Source organism: Phytophthora sojae (assembly GCF_000149755.1).
Source record: "Phytophthora sojae unplaced genomic scaffold PHYSOscaffold_5, whole genome shotgun sequence".
Classification (NCBI taxonomy): domain Eukaryota; phylum Oomycota; class Peronosporomycetes; order Peronosporales; family Peronosporaceae; genus Phytophthora; species Phytophthora sojae.
The window spans coordinates 6,509,307-6,521,637 of NW_009258119.1; the positions used below are offsets into that span (position 1 = coordinate 6,509,307).

At 51.0% G+C, this 12,331-nt stretch overlaps 3 protein-coding genes, 1 non-coding gene and 1 pseudogene across 5 annotated transcripts; 2 read left to right on the forward strand and 3 right to left on the reverse strand.

Moving 5' to 3' along the window:
* Nucleotides 1-5,518: 5,518 nt before the first annotated feature.
* Nucleotides 5,519-6,253, reverse strand: PHYSODRAFT_334520 (hypothetical protein; the record flags this gene model as incomplete). The annotated part of the gene is made up of 5 exons (XM_009531782.1): nt 5,519-5,551; nt 5,596-5,642; nt 5,676-5,732; nt 5,774-6,048; nt 6,240-6,253. 5 exons carry the CDS (start codon nt 6,251-6,253, stop codon nt 5,519-5,521), a joined length of 426 nt encoding a protein of 141 aa, XP_009530077.1.
* A 102-nt stretch (nt 6,254-6,355) lies between these two features.
* Nucleotides 6,356-7,363, forward strand: PHYSODRAFT_510116 (hypothetical protein; the record flags this gene model as incomplete). Its single annotated transcript, XM_009531783.1, has 1 exon — nt 6,356-7,363. The coding sequence occupies one exon, from the start codon at nt 6,356-6,358 to the stop codon at nt 7,361-7,363; it is 1,008 nt and encodes a 335-aa protein (XP_009530078.1).
* Nucleotides 7,364-8,386: 1,023 nt separating this feature from the next.
* On the reverse strand, nt 8,387-8,458 carry PHYSODRAFT_t1152 (annotated as a pseudogene). Its single transcript has one exon. The product of its transcript is annotated as a tRNA-OTHER (tRNA).
* Nucleotides 8,459-9,658: 1,200 nt separating this feature from the next.
* On the reverse strand, nt 9,659-10,990 carry PHYSODRAFT_249732 (hypothetical protein; the record flags this gene model as incomplete). Its single annotated transcript, XM_009531784.1, has 4 exons — nt 9,659-10,002; nt 10,195-10,227; nt 10,528-10,798; nt 10,895-10,990. 4 exons carry the CDS (start codon nt 10,988-10,990, stop codon nt 9,659-9,661), a joined length of 744 nt encoding a protein of 247 aa, XP_009530079.1.
* PHYSODRAFT_t1151 lies at nt 10,032-10,101 on the forward strand. Its single transcript has one exon. It is a non-coding gene; the product is annotated as a tRNA-Ile (tRNA).
* Nucleotides 10,991-12,331: the final 1,341 nt, after the last annotated feature.

Below are 12,331 nucleotides of genomic sequence, written 5' to 3' on the forward strand. Positions count from 1 at the left end.
GACCACTACACACTCTAACACACTTGTAATTGGGGCCCAAAGCATCTTGACTTTTCTTAACGCGCGAATGTAGCAATTCCACCTTGTTTTGCTAAGACCCTCGGTAGAAGTTGGTTGATTTAAATCTCTACCAGATTCTAGATGTCCTTGATCAAGCATTTTTTCCAATTCCACAGCGGCTTCGTCAAGAAGTTGATCTTTCCTTTTACACGAAGCACTTACAGTAGTGTGAATCCCTTGCACGGTGTCGAAGCATTGAACCACCGAGACCGTGTTCATAGTCACTGCAACTAGGACGAGATTAAGTCGATGCGCGAAACAGTGAACATAGTAGGTGTAAGGACACTGGGAGCGTAGACGTCGCGGAAGACCAGTAATATCACCCGACATGTTGGACGCACCATCATATACCTGCCCTCTACAGTTCGCCAAAAGCAATCCCCACTTCTCTAACTGCGTTATCAAACCATCGTACAGTGTCTCCGCATTCGTATTGCGAACATGGACAGTTCCAAAACATCTTCCTCTAATAGTCCCCGTTGCAGCGCACACAAAACGAATTACGATAGCTATGTGCTCTTTCTTCGCCATGCAGCTTGCTTCATCCACCAGAACAGAAAAATATCCATCTGCAATCTCGACCTCCATAATATGCTTTCGAACAACATCAGCCGCACATTTGATCAGTTCACGTTGAATTTGTGGCGATGTGTACACAACGTTTTCCCCAGCTAAGGACATTGCGCGAGAAAACGATGGCGCGTGCTGTGCCATGAACTGAACAATCTCAAGAAAATTGCCTTTATTTTGTGACGTATCCTGGGCATTGTAAAAAAACGTTAGTCTAGTGATGCCAATTCTTACATCAAAATTAAACCGCTCGTATACCTTTTCGTCGCTGCCCCGAAATGCAATTTCCTGTTTTGCTAGGAGAAGGCAGATTTCCAGAATAAAAGTCAGGCGCTCCCGGTCGTTCACCAATCTTTTGAGAATTCAGAGCCACACCAACGTCATTCTGACAGGATCTCCGATTGTCGAAATCGATCAGAGCTGAGTGGTGCTTCGAGCTGGTTTTTGTCCCAACATGTTTTGCAAATCCGTCTTTTGTAGTGGCCCTTTTCCAGTTCCTATAGCCCGTTGTAGGTTGTGCATACACTGTGAGCTCGCTTTGCTGCGTCATTACTTCTCGGCTGAGGTAGCAGCATAAGCAATACACCGCGTCCGTCGAAGGAGAGTATTCGAGCCATGATTTTTTTTCAAACCACTGGGCCCGAAAAGCACGCATGCATCCACCGATGTCACAGACCGGATATTGCTTGAGTTGCGGTTGGTAAGGACCGAGGCGAACGTAGGATTGTATAACGTCACGTAGTAGCTGAGGATCGGCAATCAGTTGCTTAACGAAAAATAAATTTGGTGGTCTGTGAGTAGGATCCCGCCTAACAAAGTCTCCAGCACGGAACATTCTGCGGCTCTATCAGGAATTTTGTTGAGCGCACACCATTCCAACGCTGCTTGTCCTTGTTTTTCGCGCAGCGTTACAGGTTGGGGTCGTGGCCCAGGATCTGCTTCAATACTGCGGGCCTTGTCAAAGTCTTCGGGTTCTTGACGGGGCTTCTTCACAAAGAAGGTCGTGATTACCGGCTGCTTCCTCTTTCCTTCCATGTTATTATCAACTAAGCGGAGGAACAGTGTGAACTTCATGCATGTGCCGTCTAAATAAAAAAATCTAAATAAAATCGAAACGCCTTCGCCGAAAAATGGGGGGCATGCGCCCCCCATTTTGGCCCTGGCTCCGCCCCTGCTAGCGGGGATCGCCGCGATCCCCGCTAGCCCAGGCAGCGACCTTATATTCATACATAAGACGGAATGGAATCTCAGTTCACTCAATCGCAAACACGCCGCCACGCCGCCGTGCATTGCTGTAACGCGTAGATGTGCAACTGAAACCGAAACGATAAGCAGAGGAAACAAACAGTTATGATGTCGGAACGAGCAAGTACAGACGACGTGTTGGCACGCATCGACAAGGCAGTCCTGCTGCCAGCACACTCTCTCTGAAAGACGTTGCTCAGCACGTAGGGGGTGTGCCGTATTATGGGGACGAACCCCACTCCACCAACCAGACAGGTATTCGGAACATTAGTACCATCGTGTCACCATCCTGAAGAGATACATGGCGCATGGTCGGGGACTGCCTTGAAATTCGCCCGCCCGTAAATGCTGATGACATTGCTCACACTACTTTGGTATCGGCGGTCACTCAGTTCGCAAAGGGAAAACAAAAATCTCCAGGCAAAGGCAGAGTTCAAGGCTAGGTAATCGCGATCAAACATCGAATTTTTCTTTTGAATGTATGAATTGACTACTATTAAAGTGCCAAGCTTCGTTTTACAAAGCGCTAAAATAGCTTCATTTTTTTATTAGTGTACTGCTGCTGTCTATCACACAGCAATGAATCGAATTACGATATATAGTACAGTCGAGTACATGTACAGCGCACGCACGCTAGAAACGATGCAGGTATATGCAGCTATAGTTGTCGAACCAAGCACACTTCGACTTCGCAATCGCATCGAGCCAACGAGACTGCTGTACTGTAGGCACTCGACGGCACTACAGAGTACATGGTGTAGTTGCTGTATAAACGCAGAGCGAGTTGTGTTGTTGCAATTCAAGAGTTTAGGTGCCGTAGTCGGTCTTTATTTTTGCCCCTTGCAAGTGTGGTATATATTATAACATCTTCATCCTTTCGGTTTTTGCAGCAATAAATATTTTATTGTGCTTTGCAGTTATTATGTTGCCGACGATTTTAAAAGCTAAATATGGCAAGCTGCACTTAAATATGTGTGAAAGAAAATTCATGACTTGCTAAAATTACGCATAAATCCACCTCCATATATAGCTCTCGACCGTGTGGAGTCTTTTCAGCGGTCATTCATTGGCCCAGTATACCACCGCTCATGATCCCCAGCACCCCCCACCTTCTTACGCATAATTGCCGTGTGTGTAGGTGCTTCTGGATAAGGGCCGACAGAATTGCAGCAGTACAGCCACAATTCCACTGTCAAGAGCGCAAGTATGGCGCTTTTAGCGTAATTCTAGGCCTCCACCCATTTATGCACCTCGATTTATCGTAAATCTAGCAGGTGATCGCTATATCGCCTCGTATTACCGGCAAAACACAACTAGGGCTTCGCGGGGTCTGAGATAGCAAAAATAAACAAAACAGATAAACGCACAGCGCACACGACTTAGGCACGCCGCACTTGCTGCTCACCAGTCGCCCGCGCTGTGCTTTTATATTATGAGCATCCACATCTACCAGATAATCAGACCTTTAAGTACAATAACACACTTACGATAATATCAATTTGCTTTCTTGCCTCCGCGCTGTTTTAATAACCAAATACAAGCAAGTTATAAGCTGCAGCAACGCCCTCCCAAGCAGACGACTATTCTTACCTTCGTGCTGTAAATTCACCCTGATGTTGCTGCGTCTTCAGGCATGAGAACTGGAAATGATTCGAATGAAACTTGATGATGCGATTGATGCTTCTTCATTGATAGAGACCGACTAGGTAATTATTCAGATTACCTATAAAGTTTACTTTCATAATATTTCAATATATGATGGATACTTAAACGCATGCGTTACACGCACGGCTTCATGCGACACCAAATTAATCCTGTGCCGGCTGCGTAGCAGCATACCTTACGGTACACTAGCTATCTCAGTATTATACTTAATTAATGGCCTTAGTATTAAATAACATTTGTAAAAATGTCAACTTCCGACTATTTCGTAATACACGACAGAAAGTATTAACTGTTGAAGTGCGGAACCATGAACTATAAGTGATGAATGGCGTGTTGTCGTGTTTGACACCCTGTTAAATTCTACAGGACATGTACCGCGAACATGCTACCCATAAAAAAAGAAGCCAAAGTTCTAACGCTGTTTAAATTAAATTTGATTGGGCTGTGTTCGAGCCGTAATCTATTTTTTCTTACCCTCTGACCAGTTGAACCTCTTACCCCCTTTGCATACCTCTATATAAAGCACCACTGCAGCGCTTGATATCATAGGCGCTATATCATACCAGTTCAGCAGGAAAAAAATGAGTCGCGGCTCATTAATCCTTAAATTGCGTGGTGGGGCCAGCTACTTGCTCTCGCTCAAGTGACGCGGTGGTGTTGCATTGTAAAAAAATATGGTGACGCTGGAGACAACCCATGAGGGTATTTCCCTCCCTGGCTCTCTATGATACTCCCTTTCACTTATTTCTCGAGGTAGTGGCTTAATTATTTCTGTCCATACATATTTTTCAGTGAGGCTGGGCGCAAGGAATTCCGGGTCCATGATCTGGGAAATAAAATAGCGAACCAATCAAACCCTATTTGCTAAAAATAGATGAGTGTGATTGGACAAAACACCGATTGGCTCAAAAGTTCATGAATTGGTACAGTAAAACAATCCGAAAAAGCACTTATCTTTTATTTGTGGCTTTCACTCTCAGCTCAGTAGGGCATATTTTCTGAAAGGCATTCATGTGGACCATGGGGGCTCTAGTTGAGGCATTTCTGCCTCTTTCCCACAATCCGGAGTTTTGAGGCGCATTACTTTTCGAAATTTGAGGCACCGCTAGGGGTTTCATACAATTCTCAGATGTAGATTTTTGGTGTGGTACACGTCACTTATGGCATCGCGCTGTAGGCATTCGACCGGCCTGCAGATACTCTATGAATCACTTATTACTACGTATTAGTTTCCCTGCATTACACTAATGCATGATTCCTACTACAGCACGCAGATTGTATCAGCGATAGGTGGCACTACCTTGACTACAATTAACGCTGAAGCTTTTGTTTCGTTTAATTATTTTGCGGCTGCGCCAATATAAGTCACTAGCGAGTGTTATGCCAGTTTGACCCATGTTACTGCTGTCTTATCGCTTGCATTCGATTCCATTGAATCTTCTAGTCCTAATAATGCTTTACTGTAGGATAAGTAGTATTTGGCCGGACACCCGACCCTATGCTAAGCTTGCCACCTCGCTGTAGCCAATCAGTGATTTTTCTTATCATTTGAGGCTTAATGACCTATTATCATCCAATCGTCGCTCATTAGGGTTAGGTTTATTCCGTTCCAACTTATTTCTGGAATCCGGAATTTCCTGCTTCGTGCAAATTAGTAACCATACAAAACTAAAGATGTTTCTCGTTCTTACTAGATAAGCGCAATACCTGCTGGATGTAGCCACATTCAGACTTGCCCAAGACTGACAGCGAGCTTCTCGTGGTCTCGACAACCGTCGCTGGAAGGTCAAGACCGACTCCAACACGCAAAACGCTGTAGATCGCTTCTGTGGCGAGTAAACGAAAGGCAGAATAAGCTTAGTAGATAGCTAAGATGATCATCGAACTTCCGAGTTTTGCAAAATCCTGTAGTCTCTACTGGATCTCGCTACGCATTGGTCGTCTCGATCGTCCACGTTGGGCTGCCTCGCCGCCACCTCTACTTCAGCGTCTTCTCCTGCTCCCGCTCGGACTGCGCGGCACAGTACAGCACCCGGGTGTGTATGGTGCCTAGACCAGCGTCTCGTATAGTCCAGCCCACTCCGCGCGCGCCTGTTCCTCCTCTGTGACTTGTCCTCATGCCCCCCCCCACCGACCCTCCTGCACGTACAGCCCCTTGACCTTGTGCTCCAGCTGTGCCAGCAGCTCCTGCTCTTGGCGGGAAGGCGCCATCTCGATAGAAAGCTTCCTTGACCTTGCTCTCGAACTTCACTTGCTTCTTCGTCGTAACTGTTGTAATGCGATGCGGGTCGCGTCATCGCTCCGACCTCGCTGCTCACCGCGCTCACCGCCTTCGCCGGCACCGTCTCCTTCGTCTCGGGCGGCGGACGTCGCTTGGAGCGGGTGACACTGACGTCCGAACTGATAGCAGCAGCAGCGCCGACGGCACCCGCGGCCAGGCCGTTCACTTTTTGCTGCCGTCGAGAGCAACTTGACGTCACGGTTGTGTCCCTCGTCACCTCCGTGGCCCTCCGTCGGCCGCACTTCACTCAACGCGCAGCCCCGCTTGTCACCGTATGCGCCTCGAGCTTCTCCGTCTCCTCTTCCTTCTCACATGCCTACTCCTTGCCCGGCACCACCGCCCCGTGCGCGCACTACTCCTGCAGCGCCTTCTGCCTCACATCGCGCTCGCTATGCGCTGCTTGCGCATCGGTATCTACCGCGTCGCCTCCATGGCGTACAGCTCGGCCTCGACGGACAGGCTCCTAGGGCCGCACGGCGTCACTCAGCACCTCGAAGCGACTGAGCATCCACCCGTCGCGCCCGCCTCCTCCTTATGCTCGCGCGGTCACGTCCAGCTCGCCCGCCGGAGCGTCTCCTGCCGGCACTGTGCTCTGCGGTTGTTAACCTATTGCGAGAGCGTTACCCGAACTACATGGCTGACAGCAAGCGAATCGCCAAGATTTGCGAGAAGATGGCAGCAGCCATCGACGAGCGAAATCTGCTTGCCGGTGTGCAGAGCGGGGAGGCTCCTGGCTGTACGCTGAGCGGTCTGCGCACTCTAGTCCAGGAATTTGCAGTTGCGGGGGTTGGATCTGGGTTTAAAAGTTTGCATGACTCGGCTATTCTAACACTAATGTGGCACACGTTTGGCCGTGCAATAGATACTTGCTTTGCGAGAAAGTTCCAACTCTCCATCGCCTCGTCGGGCGAGCTGTTCCTACATGTGGCGCGCATCAAGACATCGGTCGTCCAGGGGATCTCTGTCTACAAGTCAGCAGTTCACTGGGAGCAGTGCATGTTTCATGCACTGGGCATGATGTTCGTGGGGGCGTCAGAACCGTCAAGCTACATCTTTCCCCTGGTGCCCCACGCTGAATCGTCTGAGCTACCAGGGGAGAAAACCTACAGTCAAGACGAGGCGATCATGTACTGGAACAATTTAGAAGACAAGCCCAGCTCCAAAGAAGAACCAACTGCAAAAAGAGTGCGCGGTCGCCCAAATGTACCCAAATACATTAACGACGTCATTACGGAGATGACTGAGCGCGTTTCTAAGGCTAGCGCACCGCTGCCGCCGGCCATGACTGCTGGGCTATCAAGCCATTCTCTGCGACGCGTCTCAGCTGCGTACGCCAACGCGTCGCCTAAGCTAGCCATCCAGTCGATATCGACGCGCGGGGCCTGGCTGCTGGACTCGCTGACGAAGGCTTTTGCCTACGTCGGCACTACGACCCGCGAAGGCCAAGAGCGTCGGGAAAGTGCTGGCTGGCTACAACGACCCTCATCTTCCGTGCGCGACGCCGTCGATCCAGACGCTGCAAAAGGTCTTGCCTGCGCTTGAGTACGCGCGGCTGCTGTCGCTCAAGACCCAGCTCTTCAGGACTGTGAGTGGCTTCACCGACGTGACGCTCAACGTCGACAATCTAGTGCTGGACGCTGTGATGGCTTCGCTGCTCATACATCTGGAGGAGGTATCCGCAGCGGTCGCGAAGGAGCAGGCTTCCACCGACTACACGTCACACTATCTCTACCGTTTCCACATCGCCCTCGACACCACCAACACCGCTCTCGGCTCTGGGTTGACGCTGGCGACATGCATCGGGTGGGGACACCAGCTTCGAGCCGCCTGGGAGACGGAGAACTTTTCCCAACTCGGTGGGAGCTGTGGCGGCGACACGGCTGTCCTGGCGTCGGCTGTGACCCAGATGCTGTCCTCTATTGCTGCGATGCAGCGGACCTTGGCGAAGCTGGTAGCGATGCAGGAGAAGAGGGACGTGCAAGCTGGACGGACCCAGGCACCAAGTGAGAGCTCCACGCCGCCAACTGCCCTGGTGGCAACAAACAGCAGCAGCGTCATCGTGGAGGCGCACACGCTTGCCGGTTGCTTCTACAAGTGGTATGTCCTACAACTTTGGAACACAGCAACAAACAAAAAGCATCAATTTGCTCGAGCAGATCTCAAGGCATGCATTAACATCATGTTAATTGCGTCAGGTACCCACATCTCAATACCTGCTCAGCCGCTGGACCGTGATGGGCGTATCGTATCGCCTCTGGAAGCAGACACTGTGGACGCTTGCCGAGGAGCTGGACAAGAAGACGAATCAAGCGCTAGGGCTCCTGGACAACAAGGGTCGTTGCAAGCCTGCTGGATCGCTTCGGAAACGCTGGCGCAAGCTGCGCGCGGAGAATGGTGCTGCGTTCGACGCTATCTGCTCGGCCTACATCTTGCGCAAAGGGAACGGTGGTATCGTTGATCATTGCACCCCTGATAGTCACCTGTGGCAAGCAAAAGACTTCAAGTAAGAGGTTAGCGGTACAAAGGTTAGCTTAGTTAACACCACAGTACATATCTTTCATGTGAAACTGGCAGCTGGAATTGATCCAGCATGCTCCCAGCTAATGCAGGGGCGCCTTTCCAATCGGCCATACCAGTACAACGTGGATACATCGCGAAAACAGCTTCAAACACACGCGCAGTGTCCGCACGGGTGCTCTCAACGAAGGCAGCCAGGCACCGCGGTCACACGCACCTTTAGCTCTCTAAACCGGCAGCATAACGCCCGCCCACCCGGGTCTAGAGAGATCATTCGAGTGTCCATGTCCAGCAGCCAGCGTATCCGGCTCGTTCGCGGTCGTAGTTGGGATGGCGGGGCGCGGGCGTTCTTCCTCTGTGTCGGGTGAGCTTCTATTTGGCGGCGGCGAAAAGAGAATGCCACGCGGCGGGGCGCAAGTAAGAAAAACCTCGAGGTTTTACCCTGATTGGGAACGGATAATCTAGGCATACTCTGGTCAAGTCATTGGGAACACAGCCATATGATTGGCTCGATGGGTTTTGGACTGAGCTTGGGAACTCGTCGATTATTGTTATCCAATACGTTTTTTTCTATTGAAAAAAGCTTCAAGTCCAAATGTATCCATCTAGAGTTTTGAGACACCCTCCGATATCTTGAATGAGGTATTCAGTGTTTTTTCTACACACATTGCCACATCTAGAGGACCCCTGCCCATGATACTTATACAACCTCTCTTTAGCAAAACACGAAGCTGATGGCTCCTATAAATACTGACTCCATATCTCCCTTGTGTATCAGAATTACTCCAGCTGTAGTGTAATTTACACGGCTGGTTTTGGGTAGTTCATGACCTATGATCAATTGGCCAGCCATGGTTCCATTTACCAACACGTGTATGATCGTGCTCGAGCGGATTAAGTGGTAGCTGCCCCGCACGAATGCCTGACCCCAATCGGACCTTTCCTAGGACAAACGACAACTACAAATCCAAATCTACTACCAAATCCTACCTTTTTTGGGTCCTAGTTTAACCCGTATTAGGCCTTAGGACTGAAGTCCTACTGTAACCAGACGCTCGCCCGCCAGTGTATTTTTTAGATGCACTGTAATAAATAAATTATTTAAAATATTTATTTTAAAATAATAATTGGTACATTAACAGTAATTGGCGGATTCCGGACCGGAATCCGGAAACCTGTCAAACCTGCAATAGAGACACACTGGCGAAACATAAAATCACTTGTGCCAATCAGCGCCCACTTATTCATTCCGGACGGGAATGTAAAGGGCTAAAATTCGTACTTATATGAAATATGTAAATCCTCTCTACTTGTTCTCCCTCATTCGGCGTTCTTCGAGGTAGCCACGCGGCGCGGCGCGCGCAGCACGACGGACAGCTCGACGGACAGCACGCACACATGCGCAGGCGGAGGCACGACAGCTACGGCGCGCGCGCGGCAGCACGACAGGCAGCGGCGCGGGGGACTCGGAGTGCGCGCGGCAGCACGGCGAACAGCGGCGCGGCGGACTCGGGGCGCGCGCGGCAGCACGGCGGACAACGACACAGCAGCAGATCGACGGAGGCAAGAATGCGGCCAGCATGGAGTGAGCAGCGGTGTGGTGGCGGTGGCGGCAGCGGACAGCGACAGCGTGGCGGACAGTGGCGACGCAGACAGCTGTGGATCTCCGGAGGTAGGTCGTCTTACTCTCCACGCCCCCGTATCTCAGCGGCAGAGCGGGAAGCTATGCCTCCAGGTCGCTGGTTCGACTCCAGCCGGGGGCAATCGTGCTCTGTGTGTTGCTTGTGCTTTGTGCGTACTTGTAGGCGAGCACTAAGCCAGATCCGAAGCCCCCCATTGGCGCGATGCGGGCGTACAAGCGTCCACAACAGCGCCGCTGGCTTTGAGCGCTAAATATTGGGTACCAATCGTGCGGTATGCGTCGGGATGCGAGGTACGCAGCTAGCGCCAGCGCTTGCGTAACGAAGACGCTTTGCGTGTAGGTTTCTTTTGGTCGAAGGAGTGCAGCCGCGCGTTGACGGTGGAGTCCATGGCCAAGGCAAGCGTCCAAATCTCGTCTTTCCAGTGCTGGTAAGCCGCGACGTCGGATCGACTGGGCTGCTTTGGTATCTGGAATGGCGCTTGGTAAAGTATTGTCATGATGTTGATCGCAGCCTTTGCCTCTGCTCGTTTGTTCTGCTCTTTCTTACCCTTAACGCTTTCCCAGATGTGGTTAGTATACCCGTTGAGCAGCGATCCCTCGAGCGTCGACGCTGTTGTAGGCGATGGAGCTGAGAGCTCGACGGCAGTAGTGAATGAAGCGCTGGCGGCAGGAGGTGGAGCGTCGCCAGAACCAAGAGGCAGCCGGGTGTGCGCATCTTCAAGCCGGCCGAGCCGCTCGTTGATGCTCACCAATTGCGTGAGCATGTTCTCCAGCGTCGAGGACAGCAGCGAGTCACCGCCAGCAGCAGCGTTACCGAGCTGCGCGTGGTTTGTAGTTTGCCAGTGATCTCGCAGATGCTTACCCCACTCACAACATGTGCGCGTTGTTATACAGGAGCCTAAGCGTGAGTTTACAGCCGTGATGCCCTGGCTCAGCTCGCAGACATAGCGAGTGACAAGCACGTTAGACCCAGCGCTCTCCGTGGCTTCGAGGACGGACTCGTGGTGCATCAAGAGGGAGGCGAACGTCGCATCGACCACGTCCAACGTGATGTTAAATCGAGGATAGTGAAAGCCAAGGACATGGCGGTAAAGATTCCAGCAGCCACACGCCTCGAGTTGATATCCACTGGATCGCCAGCTTCGGCGATGCGTTCGCGTAAGCAGCTGCACCGCGGCGAAGAGAATGGCTGGTCATCCCCGAAGTGATACGTTGGCTCGCCGAAGGCGGCATCGCCTTCAAGGTATCCCCAATGATCTCGGTAATGTAACTTGCTACGTTTGGCCGCTTTCTCTCTCGTTTCTGCGGGGGTTCGGCCCCTCCTTCGTCTTCTTTCTGCAGTCTTTCCCAGTACATGATGGCGTCTTCCTGAGAATAAGACTGGCCTCCAGGAAGGTCTGACTCAGCAAAGCGTGGGGCCACGGGGAAGAGGTGCTCAGGGGCTCATCGTAGCATATGAACAACAGGCCAAACGCGTGAAGCATGCACTGCTGCCAGCGCTCGGTGACTTATAAATTGACACGCCCTGTACAACCGAGGTCTTAATCCGGGCGATATGCAGGAAAAGCTCTCCAGAGGCGGCAATTGAAAGTTGTTGCTTGCGTGTTAAGCATGTATCGATAGCCCGCCCAAATGTATGCCACATCATTGTCAAAAGCGCAGCATCATGCACACACTTTAGACCAGTTGTCACATCGGCATGAGTCACGAGAAATTCCACTAGTCCACACAAATCATCAATTGTACACCCTGGGGCGTCATTCGTTTGAACGATGGCGCGAAGATTGCGTTCCTCAATGTGACTTGCCATCTTGTCCCTGATTTTTGCGATCCTCTTGGAGTCGGTTAGCGACGTAGTGTAGCGCTCTCGTAGGAGATTGACGACTTGTGAGAAGTAGCCAAGAGCTGTTGCCTTCGCCAGTTATTCGTCGGCAGCACGGGCTCTGTTACTTTTTTGAGTTATGAAGATTGAAAAAGCTGTTAGCAATGAATAAAAGTTTTGAGTAGGTAGACAAGCATCATCGCTATGCGCTCTATGTATATCATCGAGCGAAGCCTTAGTCAGGCTTATGGAGATAAGAAATTCCTCGAAAAGCTTCTCGGCAGCTAGCTCCTGGCTGATCGTGCCAGCTGGAGTGTCGTGTAGGAAAACACGAGTTTACGAGTCCTCGCCCTATCAACCGAAGTCTCTAGGACGAGCCCTACCAACAACACACGCCGTCTCCGAAGATTCGGCGATAGATTGTCGGGATAATAAACCTGAAGACCAGGTCCGATCCCTTATACGGGCTGGAATGTGCCTCCCTGTGTGTTGCGGGTCAGGTAGGTTTACCCTTCGTTAAAATATAAGA